The sequence below is a fragment of the Equus przewalskii genome, chromosome 15 (genome assembly GCF_037783145.1).
Source record: "Equus przewalskii isolate Varuska chromosome 15, EquPr2, whole genome shotgun sequence".
Taxonomy (NCBI): domain Eukaryota; kingdom Metazoa; phylum Chordata; class Mammalia; order Perissodactyla; family Equidae; genus Equus; species Equus przewalskii.
The window spans coordinates 68,558,881-68,585,714 of record NC_091845.1 but is presented as its reverse complement, the minus strand read 5'-3'; the positions used below and the strand labels follow the sequence as shown (position 1 = coordinate 68,585,714).

At 38.0% G+C, this 26,834-nt stretch overlaps 1 protein-coding gene across 11 annotated transcripts in view; it reads right to left on the bottom strand.

Annotated features, from left to right (window-relative positions):
• ATP2C1 (ATPase secretory pathway Ca2+ transporting 1) overlaps nucleotides 1–26,834 on the bottom strand; it is a 152,160-nt gene that overhangs the window by 81,342 nt on the left and 43,984 nt on the right. For 8 of the 11 annotated variants that reach the window (XM_008519857.2, XM_070576026.1, XM_008519858.2 and 5 more), the window contains 3 exons: nucleotides 4,947–5,057; nucleotides 3,112–3,228; nucleotides 348–437 (listed from right to left, as the gene is read on the bottom strand). In XM_008519857.2, the coding sequence (XP_008518079.1) occupies nucleotides 348–437; nucleotides 3,112–3,228; nucleotides 4,947–5,057 (318 nt within the window). The remainder of the gene's footprint in view (nucleotides 1–347; nucleotides 438–3,111; nucleotides 3,229–4,946; nucleotides 5,058–26,834) is intronic. The other 3 variants (XM_008519859.2, XM_070576032.1, XM_070576033.1) reach the window with 1 other exon arrangement.

Sequence of the window (26,834 nt, the reverse complement as noted above, 5' to 3'; positions counted from 1 at the left end):
GTGCTCTGTTAAATAGTATCTTTAAGTTCACAAATGTCAGGCTTTAGTTCACAATTAGTCAAAGCATATTCTCAACTGAAAGCAAAATAAATTGGAAATTTATTATAAAATATTTCACATCTGAGAAATTACCAGATTGTTAAGCAATTCTCAAGCATGCCAATCACAGAAACTTGAACATTATTTGAGATTATTGCAACTAAAGCAGAATTTGGACAGCAAAAAAACCTGAACAAACATTAAGACATTTTTCAATTCATTTCTCAATTCATTTTTCAAAATAAAAGCCAATCCTAATTTATATGATTAACCAACAATTTAAAAATATTTCTATTTTGTTTTCTTACCACAGTGATACTGACGGCATCATCAAACTGATGCATTAACACACTGATGACTGCAGAAGCCAGAAGCAGCATAATAAGGGGATTTTTAAACTGAAAGTGAAAACAAACAACAATTTAACAGTTTTGTATGAATGACAGTTGTGTTCCATTGCAGCAAAAGCTAAAAAAAATAAACTACTGGGGCATGATTAGAAAATTACAAGTGTCTACATTTGGTTTATCTTATGCATCTTTTCAATTAACAAAAATAAGTATTTACACTTAACTGCATTTAAAAGTCACCACTTCATAAGAGTTCCTTTCCAGAAAAAAATATCAATACTTAAAACTAAGAATTTACAAATTCCTTATAGTGCACATATATTTTTAGTATATTAGTTTCATAAATATAGCTGTTTTGAATTTCTATTGAGGCTAGAATAAGTGGAAAATGATTTTTAAGCTAGAGATTTAGGTTAAAAACTGGGCAGAAAACCTAGAGTATGAGATTCAAACATTCCTCAACATTTCTATACTAAGTAAATTAGTGCAGATTACAATTCTGGGGTTCACCCACACAGCAGAAACAACCCCCCAGGACAGCTAAGAGCAGGCAGTAAGATCCTCTCCACAGAAGAAGCTGAAGATTTTCCCAAGGCTGGTTTTCCTGATATCTATCTAGCAGAGGCAACAGTATCCAAAGAAACTAGACCACAGCACCAACCCCATCAGGCAACACTTAAATGACCAAGTATCAGAGGCACCCCAAGTTCTTTCAGTTGGACACCCTATTCCTTAAACATCAGAGCTCTCTTGCCAGAATCTCTTCCTCTGATGAAGTGATGCCAATCACTGTCCAAGTTGAAAGTAACTAGGCTACAAAGAATCCATGCCAGTAGAGAGCCCCAGCCCCTGGGTACCAGAGGTCTGAGGTTAGATGCCACCACCTCCCACTCCCTTTAAGGCTCCACTCTCTGGCACAGTGATTCCAACCCTGCTTCATATAGGAATCACGTGAAGAACTTTCACTTCTAACAATGCCCAGGTTCACATGAGACCAATTAAATCAGAGTCTCTGGGCATAGGGCCCAGGCTTTGGCACTTTTAAAACACCCTACAAGTGATTCTAGTGCAGAGAGGATTGAAAAATCATTGCTCTAGCAAAATAAAACTACAGCTGCAACGTCGTTCAGGGCTGACAAACCACACACTTGACTGAGTCAGAGTACTTGGGTTTGAATTCAGCTCCTGCCACTCGAGTGGCCTTAATATTTTTAATTCCTGGGGGTTCTTCACCTAGTAAAATAGTACCTTATGCCAAAGACTGTGGTGAGGATTAATTAAGAATGTATATTAAAACACTGTGTAAACCATAAAACCCTCTTCAAAAGATATTAGCTGTTATCATCACCCTTTGAGGGCAAGGCCCATGGTCTTTTTTATTTTCCCCTAAAAAAGCTGTGCCATGGTACTAAGATGGCAGGCTCCAGACAAATGTTTACCTAACAACAAATTCGGTGTACTCCATGGAGGAGGAAAGAGTTGCCCAGTGCTTTATGATTAACAATTGATATTTACTGTTGCTTGCTGCTTGTGCTTAACTACATTACAGGCACTGCTTCATTTCATTCTCACAGCAATCCCACGATGCAGGTACTCTGGCTTTGAAACAGGATCAAGAAAGTAAAATATGAAATCATACTGCCTAGTGATAAGTCAAATCATTTAGTTTATAAATCCAGAGTAAACTTCCCAAAGTTTTAGGTAATGTGGAAACGTGGTAAATGTAAGAATACAAATACACATATAAAAAATATTCCAGGGCTGGCCCGGTGGCCTAGTGGTTAAGTTGGCACACTCCGCTTCAGTGGCCCGGGATTCACAGGTTCGGATCACAGGCACAGACCTGCACACTGCTCATCAAGCCACACTGTGGCAGCATCCCACATACCAAACAGAAAGGAAGATAGGCACAGATGTTAGCTCAGGGACAATTTTCCTCAGCAAAAAGAGGACTATTGGCAATGGATGTTAGCTTAGGGCCAATCTTCTTCACTAAAGGTTGGGTTCACATGCTCCGCTTCAGTGGCCCAGGGTTCACGGGTTCAGATTCTGGGCACGGAACTACACACTGCTCATCAAGCCATGCTGTGGCTGCATCCCACATATAAAATAGAGGAAGACTGGCACAGATGTTAGCTCAGGAACAATCTTCCTCAAGCAAAAGGAGGAAGATTGGCAAGAGATGCTAGCTCAGGGCCAATCTTCCTCAAACACACACAAAAAAGCAAAAATCTATCATCTATCAATAGCTTACTATCTCCTAAGATTATTATCCCTATTTTATAAATAAGGCTCAGAGGATAATAAAGATCATACAGCTAGTAAGAACAAAGGTGGAATTTGTAACCAGGCAGTCTGGATTCAAATTATCTAACTTACTTTTCCTAATTTTCTAAGCTGACCATATTACTTTAAAAAATACTAGCATTCCTATGACAAAAAAGTATTAAGTTAGACATCTGAAAAGGAAACTGTTCATCCTTTCATCCACATGGAGGAGGAGTATCACCTCCATGTGGTATGTCCATTAGCCTTTAATATCTGCAAACTAAAAACTATAGAAATTCCAACCTAACAGTAAACCCTAGCAAATGGAAAAATTTGGGTAAAAGAAATTCAAAAAAATTATTTTTTCTTCCATAAATAACTTCATAAAAGTGAACTACACCAACAAAAATACACGTAAATTATACAACAGAGGAGAAAAAAACAATAATCCCACCTGAGAAATATACTTCTTCCACAGCGGCTCATCTTCACTGATATCAAACTCATTCCAGCCATGGAAGGCTCGCCTATGACTTACTTCACATTTGTTCAGACCATTCTGAAGATCAGCCTATTAGATTTACATATAAAAGTTACTGAAAATGTTAGCAGAGAACAAAAGAAAAACACAAAAGCGTAATACTGTATGATCACATTTACTGAAACTTCTACAACAGTCAAAACCTATCTATGGTGACAGAAAATTTATCAGTGGTTGACTGGAGCCAGACGCGATCCACAGGAGGGATTAACTGCACAGGGACATGGGGGTGCTTGCTCGAGTGAGGAAGATGTTCTATCTTAATGGTGATGGTAGTCACCTCTGTTAAAATGCAAACCGTACACTTACTATGGGTACTTGTGTTTTATGATATTATACATCAAAAAATTGTTTTTTAATGGAAGAAACAAGGTAGAGTTTAATAAACAAACAATTTATGGTTTTCTCTGGGGAAAGAGAAATAACACAAACCAGCCACACGATTTACAGAAAGCAACATATCAGTACATTTTAATTAGTTTTCTTTGTTTTCATTGTTGTTTTGCTGTTTTCTAAAATTACTTTCTCCAAAAAGAACACTCAATGGGCCATAACCACCTTCCTTGTTCTCTGAGCCTATCAAAACCCAGAGGTTGGTATTACCTTTTGCTCTTGGACTGTATCATTATTTCAGGTAGAAAATTTGTGGTTCCTAAATTATTCAAAATAATGAAGTTAAGATGAACTGGTTCTTGGGACATTTTATATATATATATATATATTTTTTTTAAAGATTTTATTTTTTCCTTTTTCTCCCCAAAGCCCCCCGGTACATAGTTGTGTATTCTTCGTTGTGGGTTCCTCTAGTGGCATGTGGGACGCTGCCTCAGCGTGGTCTGACGAGCAGTGCCATGTCCGCGCCCAGGATTCGAACCGACGAAACACTGGGCCGCCTGCAGTGGAGCGCACGAACTTAACCACTCGGCCACAGGGCCAGCCCCGGGACATTTTATATTTTATGAACCCCACCTACATTCTTCAGTCACTGTCTCATGATTTATTATTATGACTATTATTAAAGAATGAAGCTACCTGCATCCCTAAAATAATTGGTTTCTCTGGCCAAAAGCTTTAATAATAGAGTTCAATATTGGAGTCTTACAACACTTAAAGATATTTAAAATAAGTGGTTTTAAAACAGAGTATAAATACAACAACCAAAAACACCTCAAAAAAAGGATAGCCAATGTTTTTAATGCCATCATCAAAATGAATCCTGTAGAAGAAAATAAGGAATATTCTTTTCTTGTTTCATTAGATTGTGTTTTTTAAAACTAGGAAGAGATTAAATTATATAAGCAAAGTTTATTTTCAGGTCTAAACGTGTACTTAGCTTTTACTTTACTTCAGAAAACATAAAAAGATAAATTCCTAACTCTATTTACATTAATAATTAAATTGATTATTTTCCCAATGCAACTAATCCTTACACAGCACTAACAGTGCCTGGCAATGCTAATGAGCTAGAGCTGCACTGTCCAATCACGTAACCACCAGCCACATGTAGCTATTTAAATTTCAATGAAAGTTAAATAAAATTAAATAAAATTAAATTCAGTTCCTCCCCTAAACTATCCACATTTCAAGTACTCAATAGTCATATTTAAATAGTGGCTACTATATTGGACAGCAGAACAGAGTATTTCTGTCATCCAGAAAATGCTATTATTGCACAGCAGTTATCTAAAGAGTTGTTATAACTAACTGATTTTACTATCTATTCCCTCCCTCCCCCGCCAAGCACTTACTTGGAGAATGCCTGCAACTTCGCTGACTGGTAATTCACTTGCTTTTTTTGATGTCAATACAGGAATCATTGTCTCATTTTCACCATTAGGAATTTTTTGAAAACGTGCAACCTAGGAAATAAAACCAAAGGAAAAATATTTGAATATACTGAACAATTCTAATGCAGTCTAGAGTAAACGAAAACCCAAATGTTTACAGCAACTTTTTTCCCATAGTTAAAACACAAATATTTTCAGACTAATAATGAGTATCTAGTCCTAATAAGATAATTTTATACTAACCATGTGCTATTTTTCCAGAAAGCACATTTCAAAATTTAAGCCACCAGTGCCAGCTAGAACACAAAATAATTTTCACATTAAATTAAAAAGATGCTATTTCTACACCAATGTAACAAGTAAAAAGTAAAACAGATGCCCTGTCTAGCAGATCCTGATGATTACATGTAGTCATAATCCTCTAAACTCGTTATGTTTAACAGGAAGGACAAGGAACAGCTAAGCTTTCTCCATTTTAACTACTCCTGTCAGTCAGCTCATTTCTTAACTATCCAGAAAGGACACCTGGCTACTCTTCTGAAGCACGATGACAGCCAAGTCAGGCTCAAAGACCTATCCCCAAAATAGGGGAAAAACGAAAAGCAAGAGACCAGACAAGCAGAGGATGCACAGGTTAGTGAACGGGCTGTGAACAAGCAGAGTAAAGTCACCGAGATGGTGGCAACCATGGTATCTACTTGATGCAGCTTCATAAGCAAGTATCTATAGAAAAATGTTTAACACACTTCTAGAAATAAATCCACAACCCAGACTTGTCTTGGGTCCTAAACTGAGATTCTTTACAGACAAAAGGTTTTGAGTAAGTAGGAGAAGGGGAGACAAAAGCTCCCCACTGAAACTTTAGGGAAGAAAATACTTCAGTTGCCACACATCCACCGATTAAAATAATACTAAAACCGAAGTGATCATCTTACTGCCAAAATACAAGTCTTTAAGCTTTTAGGGAAAATGTTTTCAACCTTGGATAATGAACATTTTTAGGATAAAACATTTCCCTAAAAATTTTTTTAAGGCAACACTTCAAGACAACAAATGAGATCAAAGAATAATTTAAGTTTCTATTATTATTATTAAAGTGCCATTATAGAGGCCTGTATCCATAAAAAAAAATTTTTGCACTTACTGCAAAAAATGGTAAATAGCTGTGGAAAAAAAGTATTTCCACAGTGTGACCAAGTTCTGGAACAATCAAATACATGTTTTCTAATCTCATTTATTAAAAAGGCATTGTTGAATGTTTAAGTACCTTAAGAGCGAAGTATTTTTCTACTCGGAATGAGAAGATATTAGTGAATAAAAATTCCAAGCAAATTAGAGACAGATTAACTTTCTTTCATGCAAAACAAAGTCGTGAAATTATTTTACAGCATAATATTTTTACATAACTAAGAATTTAAAGCCTTAGAAAAAGAACTGGAAATTTCATAAAAGTTGTACACGTTTTAGAGCCACTGAATGCCCTCATTTCAAACCTATGAAACGAAGTAGTACAGAGGAAAGATTTTATTGAACCATGGAGAGAATTCCCCCCAAAATGACCTGACTCTTAAAGCAATGAGAACTAAACTAATTTGACATGGTTATTTTATCTCGTGAGATAATAAAGCAAAATTAAGGAGGATCAAATATGTTTACATTGCGTGCAATGACAACGAGATTAAGAAAATCTTTTATTTCTAATATTCCTGTACTTCAGTTTCTTCATACATAAAATGGGGATATACAGCGCCTGAAGTTGTAGAATGATTACATTCACTAATATGGCATTTGACCCACCAGTCATAAGTGTTCAAATAGCTATTTCTCTCCCAAAACTATTTAATATTTATATGTACATATTCAGTGGTACAATGAGCTCAAAACAGAGCTAAATTACTAATCAAGGTTAGTAAAGCTACATTTGCAATAACTTTTCTATTAAAACATATTTTTCTATCATTAATAAATTGGAAATTGTAATCTCTAATACCCAATATGCAATACAAGAGCCTTACTCATAAAAGCTTTCTAAAGTAATTCCTTGGTAGTTGGTACATGGATAGGGTCTAATGTTGGAACAAACTTTACATAAAGTCCCTGAGAAACATTCCATGGGCCCAAAAGAGCTGAAAAATCTCAACAGAAGGAAGTGAGATTATTTCATTTAATAAAGGATAAGACACTGAAGGGGCTTGATAATAGCTCTCTAAATATATGAAGGGGAGCCGTGTGAAAGAGGGCAACACCAAAGCAAAGGAGGTGTTTACAGCGGACCAACTTACGGAGTTAGAATGAAGAGGGCTGGATGTGTTCTGGCAGAGGCCAGATGGCCATCTGATAAGGACTGATTTCACTGAAGGGATTTGTACAATAGAGGGAGGCTACAGCTCAATAAATTCTTGGTCAAAGGCAGCGAGGGGTGTCAACTCATTTATGCTAAACAGATCCTACGTTAACTTAAAATTATGGAATTATTGAATTTTAATCCTGTTTTCTTTTTAATGTTATAGAGGTTTAGCAGCTCAAATGGGTCATTAATTATATGGCTCATAAGAGTATTTCAATTTGTTCATTCATTTACTCTTTCGACACACACTGCATTTATTGAGAACCTGACTCTGTGCTAGGCCCTTAGGATTTAACAATGAGCAAAAACAGCCTGGAGTGGGGAGTGGAGAGAGACATTATCAAAGAATTGCGCAAATAAATGGAAAACTGCAAACGATAACTACTATGAAGGAGAAGTCCACGGGCTGAGAGCTCATAATCAGAGGTTATAACCAGGACAGGAAAGTTTTGATGAGGAAGTGATGTTTGTAGAAGTGAAAGACAAGAAGCTAGCCTAAGGGAAGGGATGGAAGAACAGAGGGAACAGAATGTGCAAAGTCCCCAAGGAAGGTGGGGAGCATGGCAAGAATGAAGTATTCAAAGGCCTGCATTTACTCCCTTACTCATTTAGTCCTTCGACACATAATCAATGCCAGACACTGTTCTTGGTACTGGGGACATAAAGTGACCAAACAGGTAAGAACTCTAGCCTCATGGAGCCACATATCAATAAGGAGGAAAAGATTACAAATAATGCGTTATACAATAAACAGTCTAGAAAACAATTAAGAAAAAAAGGATAAGTAGGGGAGGAGTTGATCATTTTATATAGGGGGGACAGGGAGGACCCCTCCAGTAAGGTGACATTTGGTAACATAAGGTAACACAGAGACCTGAAAGAAGCAAAGGAACTAGCTATTAGACATCTAGGTAGAAACGTTCAGGAGCTAGGTGGGTATTCCACAAAGGAGAGGTCCAGGTTGGTCATACAACAGTAAGTAGTCATGTGCATATAAATGGTATTAAGTCTGAGAATAAACATGTACACCAGCACAGAAGAAAGGAACGAGGTCTGTGGGCTGACCGTAGGGCATTCTCCCAACATACAGTGATCAGAGATGAGCAGTAACCAAGAGAAGAGACCAAGAAGGAGCAACCAGTAAGGTAAAAGGAGAACCAAAAGAGAAGCCAAGTGAAACAAGGAGGGTGTAAGTGGCTGGGCCAAATGCTACTGAAAAGTTAAGATGAGGACTGAGATCTGACCACTGGACTTGGTAACATGGAGATAAACCAAGAGAGCAGTTTCAATGGAGCAGTGGAGAACAAAAATCAGACAGGAGTGGGTTCAGAGAAAACAGCAGAAGAGAAGTTAGAGACAAAGTATAGATAATTCTTTCCAGTTCTGCTGCAAAGAGGAACAGAAAAATGGGATTATAGCCAGAATGGAATGTTGGCAGTATTTTTTTTTTAAGAAGAAATAAATAATACCATATTTGTATGTCCATTAGAATGATCTGCAGACAAAAAATTGATAATGCAGAAAAGAGATCGGACAACTGATAAAGTAACATTCTTGATTAAATGAGAGGGGATGGCATCTGGAGAATGTGTAGAAGGGTGGGCCTTGGATAAGTGAATAGACGGTTCATCCACAGTTACAGGAGGGAAGGCAGAGTAACACAGATTAGAGGCAGGCACACTGGTAGCTCTGGTGGAGGAAGCATATGGAAGTATTCTTCTGAGAAGTATCTGGACTGAAGAAATCAAGACAAGATACAAAGCAAAAACAGACTAAAGATTAGGAGGTAGGGAACCTACATGGAATTTCTGTCTTGATTCTAAGAGCAAAAGGAAGACCTTCAACTGTGGTCTAAAAGAAAACGAAAGGCACAAGTTGGAAAATAAAAAAATTGGAGGGCAAGAGTGGTGAGACTATACCAGCTTGGACTATTACATAAGTCTAAACAAGTAATAACTATAACTTAGACAAGGGTGATGGAATGCAGGAATAGTAAAAGTAGAGGTAAAAATGATATGCCCTGATGATGAACTAGACACATATATCAAAAATCACACTAGATGTCTACCTTGTCTTATATGCTAAATAGTAATGCTATTCACCATGGTAAACAATACTGAAAGACTCTTTTCTACAAATGGTACTGGGACAACTGGACAGCCACACAAAAAAGAATAAAGCTGGACCCCCTCCCTCACACCATATACAAAAATAAACTCAAAATGGATCGAAGATCTAAATATAAGAGCTTAAACTACAAACTTAAAAGAAAACATAGCTTAAATCTTCTTCATCATGGTTTCCTAGGACATGACATCAAAAGTACAAGAAACAAAAGGAAAAAAGGTTGATCAACAAAATTAAAAACTTTTGTGCTCTAAACAACACGATAAAGAAAGTAAAAAAGACAACCCACAGAATGGGAAAGAATATTTGCAAGTCATTTATCTGATAAGGGGCTTGTATCTACCATATATAAATTCTTACAATTCAACAATGAAGGACAGATAACCCAATTAAAAAACGAGTAAACGATCTGAATACACATTTCTACAAAGATATACAAATGACCAATAAACACGAGAAGATCCTCAACATCATTAGTCATGAGGAAAATATACACCAAAACCACAATGAGATACTACTTCATACCCACTAATGGCTAAAACTAACAAGACAGATAACGAGCATTAGAGAGAATGCAGAGAAATCAGAACTCTCATACACTACTGGTGGAACTGTTCAAAGGTGTAGCCAACACGGAACAGTTTGGCAGCTATTATATATTATTATTACGCTGTTATGCAAATATTTAATTTACTCTGGTTAAAAAGAGAATGTTTTCAGCTTAAAAACAATCTTAGAATGATTTAGTAATACTTTGAGAATTATACAATACAAGTAAGATCACATTAAGTTTAGTTGAAGGTAACCATCTTAACCATCTGAAGATAAACCATCTTAAGAGATGTAATGTCTTTCACATGTTGTTATAGGAGTCCACTGTCTATGGTCCCAGGTTTTAAACACTGGGTATTATTTACTTATTTCCTATATGGCCTTAAAAATACCCTTAATTTCCTCAATAGTTCCTTTACATTTGTGTCAAATAACAGCATTTATTATATCCACACCTTGGATTATTTAACTCATGCAATCAATAAGCATTTACTAAATAACAGACCACACACACAACCACACAGTCCATAGTCTATACCCTGTGGAGACAAATAATTCAGCTTGGAGAGGCAAGTCACACCAAAACACACACAGAGAGCTGTCATAAGGCAGTCAAATTAGTGCAACGGCAAGTCAGTCTTGAAAATTCAGAGGAGGGAAAGACTGTTAGAGCCCTCAGTATTCTGGGAAAACTTCCTTAAGCTAAGCCATGAAGGATGTGTGGCAGAGAACGGCTAAGACATGCCAAGGAAGTGTTCTAAACAAGAGATGAACATTAGTAAAAGCCACAGCAATGGAAACCTAATTTGTATGTGACTAGGCCGATCTAGCTAGAATGAAATAACTGTTTTATTATGCACCTCTACCTCTATGAAATGACCCAGATTCACCTAGACAAGAAAAGCAAAGGGTTTTTAATTGGATGCATTTAAAAGCTGCAGAAACTTTCAGATCTTTAGGATGTATATAAATAATTCAGTCAAATACAGGTCCTATATGCATCAGGCCCCATCACAGACCAAGTGAACCCAAATTTGCATTTTATCAAGATTGCCAGCTAATTCACTCATTATTTTTTCTGTTTTTTTGTTTTGTTTTTGTTTTTTTGTTGTGTTGGGTTTTTTTTTTTTGGTGAAGAAGATTGGCCGTAAGCTAACACCTGCTGCCAATTTTCCTCCTTTAGCGTAAGGAAGATTGTCCCTGAGCTAATATCTGCATCAGTTCTCCTCCATTGTTTGTACATGGGACACTGCCACAGCATGGCCTGATGAGCAGTGTGGAGGTCCACACCCAGGATCCAAACACACGTATCCTGGGCCACCGAAGTAGAGCACAGAAACCCAACAACTACATCACTGGGCCAGCCCCTCACTCATATTTTTGAGTCTAAGCACTGTTATACATCAGTTTCCAATTCTTATACAAATTATGATTACATGGGGGTTGCTATGGACTGAACTGTGTCTCCCTCAAAATTCACATATTGAAGTCCTAACATCCAGTGTAATGGTATTTAAACATAGGGCCTTTGGGAGGTAATTCAGGTCATGATGGTGGAGACCTCATAACGGGATCAGTGCCCTTATAAGAGATACCAGAAAGATCTTGCATGTACTCTTGTTCGAGCACACTCCTCTCTCTCTCTTCACCCAGTGAGGACACAGCAAAAAAGACAGCCATCTACAAGCCAAGAAGAGGGCCCTCACCAGGAACTGAACTGGCCAGCACCTTAATCCTGGACTCCTCAGTTTCTAGAACTGTGAGAAATAAATATCTCTTGTTTAAGCTCCCCAGTCTATGATATTCTGTTACAGCAGCCACAGCAGACTAAGACAAGTGTGTTCTTTTTTTGTTTTAATTCAAGCATCTAGGAACCATCCCTAGAGAATGTGAATCATTAGGTGTGGGGTGGAGCCAAACTTTTCTTTTCTTTTTTGCTTTTTTTTTTTGCTGAGGAAGATTCACCCTGAACTAACATCCACTGCCAATCCTCCCCTTTTTTTGCTCGAGGAAGATTAGCCCTGTATCAATGCCAGTCTTTCACTATTTTGTATGTGGGCTGCTGCCACAGATGGCTCACAAGTGGTGTAGGTCCATGCCCAGGATCCAAATCGGCAAACCTGGGCCACCAAAGCAGAGTGTGCCGAACTTAACCACTACGCCATGGGGCTGGCCCCCAAAACATTTATTTTTAAAAACTGCCAAGAGTGGGTCTAACGTGCAACCAAAGTTAATCATCACTGGCCTAGAGGATGGGGCTGAAAGGTATGGTTAGATCAAATGCAAACACTAGCGTATTTTACTTTTAAAAGGTAAATACGTTCTAAAATGAGCTACCACCATAGGTTTACAAACTATCCCTGGGGAAAAATTAGTTTTACAAATTCTGTCACTTCATTCAGCATATGGACAAAAATCTAAATTTAAAAAGCAAGTCAGCAAAGGTAGCCCAAATTACCCAACAGAAGTCACGCCATGGGGAAAAACTAAAAATATTTCATCTCTGCAAAGTTCAGGAATATTAAATAAGAGTTATTAAAAGTTTTCAGATTAACTCTTGACAATAAAAGTCTTCCAAGTTTCACTTGCAAGCAATCAGAAAGACATCTAATGCCCAAGAAAATCAAATGTGCTAGGTATTAAACTTGAAAGAATCAGGCATCTCTCCACAGCTATTGAACAGCTATAGCACAGGAAAGCAGGGTTATCCTAGGAACTCTAAGGGTCAAACCATACAATGCCATTATATAAAGGTTAAGAAGGCATATATAGGCAGAAGAAAAACAACAGTGACACAGCAGTTCCAACAAGACAATACTGATGACAGCAGTTCTAAATCAAGAACTGCAGGTTCACAGTGATTTACAGAAATCAAGCGGACCTGCTCAATTTTAGCAACTACTTGTTGATTAAAGCCAAAAGTGAATGCCCCTAAATAATTCCACTTAGATGGTTGTGATTACTGACACAGAGAAGCTTACAGACATAAAACACTCTCCACATGGCAGGTAGAATTGGCACTTTTGGTACCTATCTGCAAGCCATATGCACAGAAAGGATCATTAGAAGAAGCAGTGATTTTGGTCCCAAAGATGAGCAAATGACTCCAAGTTTCTTTAATTGATCTTCTGGTTGAGAACAAGGCAGCCAGCATTGTTCCATAATGCTGCATGAGTCCACTTCTAGCGACACTATACTATGCTCACCTGGGTGCGATAACAGTATAGTGCAGTACATATCAAACCAAACATCCCCTTCAGAGCTGGGAAGAGAGGAGAAGGTCCCAGGCCCTACTCCAACTTCAAATACAACAGCTTTGCTTTCATGTATTTTATGTTTTGGTTTCAACAACAACAACAAAAAGCTAGCACTTAAAGAGTTTTACAGCTTTAAAAGAGGGCGGCGCAGGGACTGAAACATTCTGGGGTAGCTCCCAGGAAGTGCATCTCTAGCAAGTTCTCAGGGGATGTTGATGCTGCCGGTCTAGGGACCACACTTTGAGAACCACTGCTCTAGTCAAGGTCAGACTTAACTAGATCCCAAATTACAATCCCAATTCTATGTCTTGCCATCTTCATGACCCAGAACAAGTTACTTAACTTCTCTGTCTTTTTCCTCAGTGGAAAATTGAAACACCCGTTTTGATTTCAACAAGAACTAAAAGAAACACCATTTATAAAGAGTGTGTGGCACCGTGCCTAGTGTATGGTAGGTACTCAAATACTGGCTTCCTTTCCCTAACGTAACACTAATGGAGTAACATTTAGGCATTTGCCCCTCACTCCCTACTATAGATCTTCACAAGGGTATGACCTGGTTCTTGTCATCTTGGTACTCTCTGCAAAGTTCTTAACAAAAACCAGTATCAAAAGTACTATTAGAAAAAAAAATACCAAGATTTTCTGTCGTAATGAACAATTATGTAGCAACAGACTGGTGTCGTTATAGGGAGATACACCATACCTATGCCTTTTAAATGATCTTTCACTGAAAGTAGAAAAAAGAACTCCTGAAACTGAGCAAAAATATAAACCAACCAATTAAAAAATGGTCCAAGAACTAGATTAGACGTTTCTCCATTTGCATATCTACAAATGGACAATGAGCACATGAAAATATGTTCAAAATCATTAGGCATAAAGGAAATGCAAATCAAAACTAGTATAATGAGATACTACTTCACATATACTAGTGTGGCCAGAATTATTTTTAAAAAATAAAAGTTAAAAAAAAGGGAAAATAGCAAGTGCTGGTGAAGATGTAGAGAAATTCAAACTCTTGAACAGGCATACCTCAGAGAGATTGCAGGTTCAGTTCTAGACCACTGCAATAAAGTGAGTATCACAATAAAGTGAGTTATGCAAATTTTTTGGCTTCCCAGGGCTTATAAAAGTTTTTACACTATACTGCAGTCCATTAAGGGTGTAATAGCATTATGTCTAAAAAACAATGTATATACCTTAATTAAAAAATACTTCATCACCAGGGCCAGCCTGGTGGCACAGTGGTTAAGTTCACACATTCCACTTCAGCAGTCCGGGGTTCGCCGGTTCGGATCCCGGGTGTGGACCTATGCACTGCTTGTCAAGCCATGCTGTGGCAGGCGTCCCACATATAAAATAGAGGAAGATGGGCATGGATGTTAGGGCCAGACTTCCTCAGCAAAAAGAGGAGGATTGGCAGCAGATGTTAGCTCAGGGCTAATCTCCCTCAAAAAAAAAAAAATTCATCACTAAAAAATGCTAAGCATCATCTGAGCCTTCAGTGAGTCGTAATCTTTTTGCTGTTGGAGGGTCTTACATCGATGTTGATGGCTGCTGACTGATCAGGATTGTGGTTGCTGAAGGTTGGGGTGGCTCTGGCAATTTCTTAAAATAAGACTACAACGAAGTGTGCCACATTGATTAAACGATTTCCCCATAGCATGTGATGCTGTTTGACAGCATTTTACCCACAGTAGAACTTCTTTCAAAATTGGAGGCAATCCTCTCAAACCCTGCTGCTGCTTTATCAACTGAGTTTATGTGATATTCTAAATCCTTTGACATCATTTCAACAATCTTCACATCATCTTCACCAGGAGTAGATTCTATCTCAAGAAACCACTTTCTTTGCTCATCCATGAGAAGCAACTCCCCATCCGTTAAAGTTTTATCATCAGATTGCAGCAGTTCAGTCATACCTTCAGGCTCAACTTGTAATTCTAGTTCTCTTGCTATTTCCACCACATCTGCAGTTACTTCCTCCACCGAAGTCTTGAACCCCTCAAAGTCATCCATGAGGGTTGGAATCAACTTCTCCCAAATTCCTGCTAATGCTGCTATTTTGACCTCTTCCCATGAATCAGAAATGTTCTTAATGGCATCTAGAATAGTAAGTCCTTTCCAGATTTTCAATTTATTTTGCCCAGATCCATCAGAGGAATCACTACCTACAGCAGCTATAGCATTATAAAATGTATTTCTTAAATTATAGGACTTGAAATTCAAAATTACTCTTGCAGAATGGATGCTGTGTTAGCAGGCATGAAAACAATATTAATCTCGTACATCTCCATCAGAACTCTTAGGTAACCAGGTGCATTGTCAATGAGCAGTAATATTTTGAAAGGAATCTTTTTTTCCGAGCAGTAAGTCTCAACAGTGGGCTTAAAAGATTCAGCAACCCATGTGGCAAACAGATGTGCTGTCTTCCAGGCTTTGTTCTTCCATTTATGCAACACAGGCAGAGTAGATTTAGCATAATTCTTTTTTCTTTTTTTTTTTTCCCCAAAGCCCTAGCACATAGCTGTATATCCCAGTTTTAGGTCATTCTAGTTCTTCTATGTGGTATGCTTCCACAGCATGGCTTGATGAGTGGTGTGTGGGGTCTGTGCCCAGGATCCAAACCAGAGAACTCCAGGCTGCCAAGGTGCAGCATGTGAACTTAACCATTCAGCCACAGGGCCAGTCCTCAATTTTAGCATAATACTTAAGGACCCTAAGATTTCTGGAATGGTAAATGAGCACTGGCTTCATCTTAAAATCACCAGCTGCATTAGTTCCTAACAAGAGCGTCAGTTTGTCTTTTGAAGCTCTGAAGCCAGGCACTGACTTCTCCTCTCTGGCTATGAAAGTCCTAGATGGCATCTTCTTCCTGAATAAGGATATTTCATCTACATTGACAATCTGTTGTTTAGTGTAGCTACCTTCATTAATGGTCTTAGCTAGATCTTCTAGAGAACTTGCTGCAGCTTCTACATCAGCACTTGCTGCTTTGCTTTGTACTTTTATGTTATGTTATGGCTTCTTTCCCTAAACATCATGAACCAGTCTCCGCTAGCTTCAAATTTTTCTTCTGTAGCTTCCTCACCACTCTCAGCTGTCACAGAACTGAAGAGAGTTAAGGCTTTTCTCTGGATTAGGTTTTCACTTTAGAAAATATTGTGGCTGGTTTTATTTTCTATCCAGACCACTAAAACTTTCCCATATCCGCAATAAGGCTGTTTCACTTTTTTATGATTTGTGTGTTCACCAGAGTAGCACTTTTAATTTCCTGCAAGAACTTTTCCTTTGCATTCACAGCTTGGCTAACTGTTTGGTACAAGAGGCCTAGTCTTGGCCTAGAGAGACCTGGACATGCCTTCCTCACTAAGCTTAATCACGTCTAGCTTTTGATTTAAAGTGAGTGACATGAGAATCTTTCTTCCACTTGAACACTTAGACACCACTGTAGGGTTATTAATTGGCCTAATTTCAGTTTTGCTGTGTCTCAGAGAACAGGCAGGCCCAAGGAGAGGGAGAGAGACAGGGAAATGGCCAACCAGTAGAGCAGTCAGAACATACACAACATTTATCGATTAAGTTTGTCGTCTTACATGGGCACACTTCATGGCACCCCAACACAATTACAATAGTAACATTAAAAATCACAGATCACAGGGGCCAGCCTGGTGGCATAGTGATTAAGTTCATGCACTCCACTTTGGTGGCCTGTGGTTAGCAGGTTCAGATCCCTGGCGCTGACCTACACTCTGTTCAAGCCATGCTGTGGCAATGTCCCACATACAAAATAGAAAGGATTAGCACAGATGTTAGCTCAGGGCCACTCTTACTCAAGCAAAAAAGAGGAAGATTGGCTACAAATGTTAGCTCAGGGTCAATCTTCCTCACAAAAAAATAAATAAATAAAATCACTGATCACAGATCACCATAACAAATATAATTAATGAAAAAGTTTGAAATATTGCAAGAACTACCAAAATGTGACACAGAGACACAAAGTGAACAAAGGCTATCACTGATAGACTTGCTCGAAACAGTGTTGCCACAAACCTTCAATTTGTAAAAAGCGCAATATTTGCGAAGCACAATAAAGTGAAGTAGACCTGTATATTGTCGGTGGGAATGCAAAACAGTGCAGTCACTGCGGAAGACAATTTAGCGGTTCCTCAAAAAGCTAAACATAGAATAATCAAATGAGTCAGCAATTGTATTCCTAAGTATATACCCAATATAATTAAAAACAGAAACTCAGACATTTGTATGCCAATGTTCACTGCAGTAATATTCACAACAATCAAAAGGTGGAAACAACCCAAGTGTCTATCCACAGATAAATGGATAAAGAAAATGTGGTTATACAAATAGATTATCATTCAGCCATAAAAAGAAATGAAGTTCTGATACAAACACAACATGGATGATCCTTGAAAGCATGCTAAGTGAAATAAGTCAGAAACAAAAGAACAAATACTGTATGATTCCACATTAGACAAAATATCTAGAATAGGCAAATTCATAGAGGCAGAAAATAGATTAGTGGCAACGAAGGGCTAGGAGTAAGGGGAAAATGGGAAGTTATTGCTTAATGGGTACAGAGTTTCTGTTTAGGGTGATAAAGTTTTGGAAATAGAAAGTGGGATGGTTGCAAAATATTGTGAATGTAATTAATGCCACTGAATTGTACACTTAAAAATGGTTAAAATGGCAAATTTTATATGTATTTTACCACAATAAAAAAATGTTTCACCTCTCCCCAAAAATTCCAATGAGATTACCACTCCTTCCAATCTAAAGAACTGGGTTATGACATTTACAAATTAACCAAATGAATCTAGTTTATTACTCTAGCATACATTATTGCAAATATTTCGTAATCAGGGTCATCACTACGCAAGCAACAGGGAACACTGGTAGGTTCAATCAACTCCCTGTGGAGGAAATCTGTAATGCAGAATCCACACGCATGGTCACTATGACATCCTCAAATATCTAAAAGCCTGAAGGTGAGCATTTGTTCTTCATGTACTCCTAGATCTGAGCAGAAACACAAAAGTGAAGGTTGTTCTCCAAAATGAAAGCATAATCTGGAACAGTGGTTTCTATCAAAGTCCTGGCACCTCCTCCTCTAGCTCTATTCCTTCCAATTTAGTATTTTAAATCCATCCCCTCAATCTCAGCTTTTTTCGCCCCACATTTTACCAACTTTCTCCCTCTCCCAAAGTAGACATTTTCATTTCCCATGCCTATCTGCTAATTCATGCTTACCAGAATGCTAAGTACTTCCTAAAAATAAAAAACATAAAAATAGTAAAGACTATAACAGCTACAGTCCCACCAACCTTTCTTTCTACGTATCTAGTTCATTATACATTCAATAATGTTTAACATGATGACAACCAGACTTTTTTTTCGGAGCCACTTAGTCAATGTTTAACTCTGGTATTAATGTTGTCAGCCCTCCGCCACCCTTCTGGCAATTCCTCTATCCCACCAGACAGACTTCTTCTTGGTTCTTTCCCCCTTTCTTTGGCAAATATAGTTCATTTCTTATCCCATTATGACATGCAGGGGTACAGAATGGGATCACTGACCCTTTTGAAGTACCTATATTCACCATATTACCTCCAATGTGAAAAAAAAATCCAATGTACCCACTTCTTCAGAAAACAAAGTCCTTTTTAAAGTACTTTATAAGATAAATTTGTACTTTCTCCTGCAACAATGCAATAAAAAGATCAATCATATACATTCTCTGTCAAATTTCATCCATCTGATCCCAAGTTTTAGTACATTTTTTTTAAATGTCCAAGTGAAATAAAAGTAGAAGTGTTTTATTTTAATTTTCAGCACACAGTACTTTTTAAGCAAGATTCAGATATAGACTCTGGAATTCATTTCCAACTGTTGTCTGCTGAATACAATTGTAAACCATCTGTAATCCAATTGAGACTAAAGTTTTACATAAAATGAACAAACCAACCCAAAGGATCTCATATTTTTAATCTGCTATCTAAAAAATCAGCCCTTTTACTCAGTCATTAGGTTTATTCTTTGTAGAATCCAATACTCAATACTTTGCTTCTGCTAATCAATGACCTTAGTGCTTCCAAGGACACAATCTGGGAAATGAATTCCTGATCAGTACTCAGTGAAAAAAGCCATGTTCAGAAAAACCAAGCCCCCAACATAAATAATAAGGGCAGGCAAGAAAACACCACTTCCGTATGCGGACAACAAAAAGATAAAGAGAAGTGAGGGGTCAGGTTATACAAAAAGCTAAGACATCAGGGATTCAGACAGTCTCCCACTTCGTTAGTCAGGTAACTTGAATTCTGCCTGCAGCTGGTCCCCTTCCAAGCCAAAAGAAACTGGTACTGCAGTAACACACAATGATTTTGAGAACCAAAGAAAAGTAATAATAAAATATAAATCTAAGCTTTGATTAACTCTATTGAACAATCACATTCTAAGCCCAACCCCTGGAGAAATCATAGTTCCTACTTCATGTTAAAACACTCACACCCCAGGAGTGCCCCTAAAAAGAATGTTACCTAACAGGAGACCATAAGCATCCTATTAGCTGTAAATACTTAAATAGTTTGTAACTTGACACAAATAAGTTTGCTTTACATGTCCTAATAATCCTGTCCCTTCATATAAAAGGATGACTTACCCTTTATTAGTAATAAGGAACTGATTTATTTAGTGATAACTGAATTTGAACTGACTCAGCTTTAGAGATGGCTAGCTAAACAAGAAATCTAAAAGCACACCACTGTAAGTTGTCTATGTGGGAAAAGAAGTCTACCACATAGTCCCACTGCCTGAAATGCCTGCAGCACATCGTTACAGACGAGAAGGACCAGGTCCAGCTTGTACGCCCCATACCCTAATAAGCTTTCAGGCCTCATTCCTTCTATGAGTCTTTTTGTGACATCTCCCTGCAACTCTGAATTAATAACTCATCCCCTAATATCCCACTTAGTTATAACAGCTCTTCCAAACAGGTCTGTTTCCTGCTGCTACACTGTAAATTCAATGGCTACAAAAACTGTGGGTCATATAAACCAGCGTTGGCTATGCCTGGCACACATCTGGTTCTCAAAACTGTTAAAAGGATAAATGGGTAAGTGAACAGACTTCTTCCTTAACCATTTCAACTAATACTATGTCCCTAACCAAAAACTGCACATTCCAATAATTAAGAAGTAATTAGGGGCCGGCCCCATGGCCGAGTGGTTAAGTTTGCGCGCTCCACTACGGCGGCCTGGGGTTTCGCCGGTTTGGATCCCAGGCACGGACGTGGCACCACTCATCAGGCCACGCTGAGGTGGCGTCCCACATAGCACAACCAGAGGCACTCACAACTAGAATATACAACTATGTACTGGGGATCTTGAGGAGAAGAAAAGAGGGAAAAAAAAAAAAGATTGGCAACAGATGTTAGCTCAGGTGCCAATCTTTATAAAAAAATTTTTTTAAATTAAAAAAAATAAATTAAGTAAATAAATAAGTAATTAACCCCAACAAGTTCATACTTAAACCTTTTCTTTCCTGATCTATGGGGGGGCGGGGGGGGGGGGGAGCGACCAGGGACCTTCTGTCATCCAAAGTAACTAATGAGTCAGAGGAAGATTCAGTGATCCAATGGCTTTCACTTAAATGCTAATGCTCCATTTGCTCTGCATTACAAATAACTGCAGAATACCTGAATGGTTCTTATGCTTGTTTATGAATAAGTGGGCTTCCTCCTATTGAAATACATGTTCCCATGCTAAAAACAAGCCCTGGAGAAGAGAGGTGAATGGTAAAAGGACAATCAAAAGTCTCCTAGTCAAGCAAGTTACTCATTCCTCAGCATCTACTTGCATAGCATGTAATTTATATCACTTCATCAGTAACTCACATGCACATTTTTAATTTCTTGCTTCAATCTCCAATCCTTTTCTTACAGTACAATCAGACACCAAAAAATGATACTACCAAGCCCAAGTGGCCAAAAGTAATGTGGCACGAATCAGTAATTTGAATAAATTTTTAGTTGGAAACCATATAACTTTAGCCCTAAACTGTAAAGACCAAAAGTTGCTAACTATGAAACTTTCAGAGGCCACTTTCATTTAAAAAGATGGGTTCTTTGTCCTTAAAGGATCTGCAAGAAATATGTTTTTACTTTGAAGCTTTGAGTTTTAAAACAAAAAGCCTAGAACTCCTGATTCAGCATAAGAGTAGTTTCTGTTATCACATAACATAAAGGTAGTTGGGGAAGGTGTAACAGGAAAAGGACTAGTAGTAGTAAGAGGAAGAGGAGGAGATTCACACTTTTCACCTGTTAAGTGACAGCGGTGACGCTTGAGTGCTTTACTTCTATTACTTCATTCAATCCTCTGAAAACTCTGTGAAAGGGCATTATCATCTTTCCTATTTTATAGATGAGGAAATTGAAGGTTGAAAAGGTTAAGTAATTTGCCCAAGGTTAAAAAAACAAATTAGTTAAGTAATACAGCCAGGAACTGAATGAATGTCTAACTCTAAATCCCTCTTTCTCAACAGTTAGACTGTAAGTTAATCACATAATCCACAAATTTCAAAGTAAATCAAGTTTAGGAGACTAATTTTACTATGATGAGATGATTTAAAAATCAAAGAACAGAGCCAGCCCTGATGGCCTAGTGGTTAAAGTTCAACATTCTCATTGCTGTAGTGGCCCGGGTCCATTTTCCAGTCATGGAACCACACCACCCGTCTGTCAGTTGCCATGCTGTGGTGGTAGCTCACATAGAAAACCTAGAAGGGGACTTACAACTAGGATAAACAACCATGCACTGGGATTTTGTGGAGGAAAAAAAAGGAGAGAAAGATTGGCAACAGATGTTAGCTCAGGGCAAATCTTTCCCTGCAAAAAAACAAAAAAGAAAAGAAATAAAAATCTAAGAGCAGGTATTCTGGGAAAATGACGGCGTAGGAAACATCAGGAATCTGTCTCCCTAGAAAACAACTGCACTGGCAGAATCTCTGATGTAACTATGTTGGATCTCTGGAGCCTATGGAAGGCTTGCAACTTCCAGGAGAAGGCTCAGACAGTGAATTGCAATTAATTTTAGTCAATTTCAGCTCTTAGCACAACAGCAGCTACCCATCCCACACCCTTACACACACACACATATACACATCCCTCTCCTGACAACTCATGTGACCCCCTCACAGCAGACAGCTGTGCACACATTCCTGGATCAGCTTACACACAGCTTATGAGAACCAAGGTGGGCAAAAAGCACCCTGTCCTCCAAATATGTGTGATCTCTGCTATGATCACTGATTGCAGCTTCTCATCACAGAGATGCATACAACAGGCAGGTAGCCATTGTTGTTGCACCTCCCCACACTGTTGCAAACCCCTCCCCTCTCCAGCTGAAGTAACTTTCAGGGTAATTAAAGGGCCAGCAACCATTTTCCCTCCATTCATTTTTCTCTTTTCCCCTTTTGAGAGCCAGACATTAAAGATTGGATATTTAAAGGTGACCACATGGGGGCCCAGCCTGGTGGCACAGCAGTTAACTTCGCACATTATGCTTAAGTGGAATGGGGTTCACCGGTTTGGATCCTGGGTGCAGACCTACGCACCACTTGTCAAGCCATGCTGTGGCAGGACTTCCACATATAAAGTAGAGGAAGTTGGGCACGGATGTTGGCTCAAGGCCAGTGTTGCTCAGCAAAAAAAGAGGAGGATTGGTGGCAGATGTTAGCTCAGAGCTAAGCATCCTCAAAAAAAAAGAAAAAATGACCACATATAGGGGGGAATTACAAACTCACTGCACATGCCCTGGAAAACGCATGGGCTCAGAAAAGATCTGAGAAGATCTTAATTTTACATCTCACGCTGATCTTCAGCACAGAAATAGCCTATAACAGTTAAAAAAAAATACCAGCAAACCCTGAGGAAGAGGAAGAATCTGATTTCCAGAGTTACTACATTACTATATTCAAATGTCCAGTTTTCAACAAAACAATCACAAAGCATATAAAGAAATAGGAACATATGGCTCATTAAAGGAAAAAAAATAAACCAACGGAAACTGTCCTTAAAAAAGACCTGATGGTAGATCTACTAGACAGACTTAAAACAACGATTTTAAAGATGCTCAAAGAACTAAAGGAAGATGTGGAGAAAGTCAAGAAAGCAATGTATGAACAAAATGGACATACTGATAAGATACAGAACCTAAAAAAGAAACCAAAAAGAAATTCTGGAACTGAAAAGTATAATAACTGAAATTAAAAATTCATTAGGGGATTCAAAAGCTGATGTGAGCCGCAGACTTGAAGATATGACAATGGGACTGTAGAATCTGAGAAAGAAAAAGATGGAAGAAAAGTGAACAGAGCATAAGGGACCTGTGAGACACCATCAAGAAGACCAACATACGTATTATGGGAGTCCCAGAAGGAGAAGAGAGAAAGGGGCACAGAGAATATCTGAAGAAATAATGGCCAAAAACTTTCCAAATTTGATGAAACACATTAAGATAAATATCCAAGAAGCTCAATGAATTCCAAGTAGGATGAACTCAAAGAGACCTACACCAAGGCACATTTTAATCAAGAGCCAAAGAGAGATTCTTGAAAGCAGCAAGAGAGAAGCAATTCATCACATACAAGAGTTCATCAATAAGGTAATCAGGAGATTTCTCATCAGAAACTTTAGAGGCCAGAAGGCAGTGGGCCAATATATTTAAAGTGCTAAAAGAAAAAACTTAACCAAGAATCTTATATTTGGCAAAACTGTCCTTCAAAAGTGAGGAAGAAATTAAGATACTCTCAGATAAACAGAAGTTGAGGAAGTTCATTACCACCACACCTGCCCTGTGAGAAATGCTTAAGAGAATTCTGCAGATTGACATAAAATGACACTAAACAGTAGCTGAAGTCTTATGAAGAAACAAAGATCTCAGTTAAAGTAAATACATAGGCAACTATAAAAACTAGCACTATTGTAACTTTGGTCTGTAATTCCATTTTTTATTTTCTACATAATTTAAGAGACTAAACCAATTTTTTTAAAAAGTAATTATCAGTCTAAAAGCTAGTATTGTAACTTTGGTTTGTAACTCCACATTTTCTTTCCTACATGATTTAAGAGACTAATGTGTTTTTTTGAATTATGTTTTTGGACACACAATGTATAAAAATGTAATTTGGGGACATCAGAAACTGAAAGATATGAGGGTAGAGATGTAAAGGAGCAGAATTTGCGTATGTTATTGAAGTTAAACTGGTCTAAATCCAAATTGGAGTTTTATAACTAGGATGTTAAATGCAATCCTCATGATAACCACAAAGAAAATAGCAACAGAATATACACGAAAGGCAATGAAATAGGAACTTAAACATCTCACTACAGCCCCATGACCAAGTGGTTAAGTTCGCACGTTCCACTTCAGTGGCCCAGGGTTTCACTGGTTCAGATCCTGGGGTGTGGACATGGCACTGCTCATCAAGCCACGCTGAGGCAGTGTCCCACGCAGCACAACCAGAAGGAGCTACAACTAGAATATAGAACTACGTACTGGGAGGCTTTGGGGAGAAGAAGAAGAAAAAAAAAAAAGGAAAAATGGCAGCAGATGTTAGCTCAGGTGCCAATCTTTAAATAAAAAATTCACTACAAAAAAATCAACTGAACACAAAAGAAGGCAGTAACACATAAAATAAGGGACAAAAAGCTATACTGAATATAGAAAATAAATGGCAAAATAACAGAAGCCCCTTCTTACCAGTTAGCCTTAAGAAGAAAGGAAATTCTGAAGTATGCTACAGTATGGATGAACTTTGAGGACATTATGCTAAGTGAAATAGCCAGTCACATGTATATTGTATGATTGCGCTTACATGAAGTACCTAGAATAGGCAAATTCACAGAAACAGAAAGCAGATTAGAGGTTACCAGAGGCTGGAAAGATGGAGGAATGGAGAGTTAGTGTTTAATGGGTACTAAGTTTCAGTTTGAGGTGATGAAAATATTTTGGAAATAATGGTGATGATTGCAGAACACTGTGAATGTACTTAATGACAGTGAACTGTACACTTAAAAATGGTTAAAATAGCAAATTTTGTTAAATATTTTTAAATGTTTTAAAAATTAATAATGTAATACATCATAAATCACTGAATTCTATACTTTAAACAGGTGAACTAGATGGTATCTGAATTTATAACTCACTAAAACTGTTTTAAAAAAATACATAAGAACAAAGCTTCTTTTTAACCAAAAGTAACCTTGATGCAAAGAAGTTTCTCACCCTCTTCCCTCTACACATACATCCAAACAAATACTAGATACAGCAGATGGTTTTTGAAAATTGTGAAAAGGGGAAAACAATGACCACTTAAAACTAATGTCTGTCTAGGGGCTGACCCCATGGCTGAGAGGTTAAGTTCACGTGCTCCGCTTCAGTGGCCCAGGCTTTCGCTGGTTCCAGTCCTGGGCGCGGACATGGCACCGCTCATCAGGCCATGTTGAGGAGGCATCCCACATGCCACAACTAGAAGGACCCATAACTAAAAATAGACAACTATGTACCAGGGGGCTTGGGGAGAAAAAGGAAAAATAAAATCTTTAAAAAACAAAAAACAACTGTCTGTCTAAAAAATTCTCACAAAGTTAGAATACTAAGACTGTACAGTCTTCTGATGCCAGCAAAACATTTTATAAATTCTGTCACATGACTAAAATGAAAATACATAAGATAAACTGGGTAGATTTCTGGCTAGCTGAGGCAACAGTATTAGTAACTCAGTACCATTAGGTGCACCACTAGGCTCTCTCCTGTTTAATATCTTATCAACAACTCAGACAAATATCTAAATAGCATGCTTATCCAAGACGACACCTCAAAGGTGAAGAGGGGCAGCCATCTTGCCTCATAATTCAAATGAGCTTATCAGCTGAATCAACAAATAGAGGCAATATACTACCACTTTCAGATTTACAAAAGCACATATACTTACCAGAGATAAACGTAAAAACAAAAACTCAAAAACCAACAACTAAGGTACCGGATACTAAGGCTCTAGAGTAACAGTTCAGATAAACACATGTGTAAGTTGACCTTTTAAAGAGCTGTGAAATTCTCAGTGTAACCCTACTGCAAAAAAGGTAAACATCATCTTAAACTGCATTATGAGTACAGCTTTTAGACCAAGAGAGTAACGGCCCTAGAGTACTGTATGATCCAACCACACCTTGAGGATTCTATATTCAGTTTAGGGCATCATTAGGGCCTGTTCCAAAGTGTGGCATATTACGGTGACATTTTGGAAATGATGTCTTAAGAAGACTGATGGAATAAGTTAGCAATATTTGGCCTACAGAAGAGAATTATGAAGGGCAATGCATGACCATTAATTGGATCTCAATAAAAGTTTCTAAACAAAGGATATGAGAGGCATCTTCAATTATTTTAAGGACTGCTATATGAAACATGACATTCTGCCAAGATTAAGGACAGAACTAGCATCGACAGACAAAAGTACAGAGTTTGCAATCACCAAAAACTCTCTAGG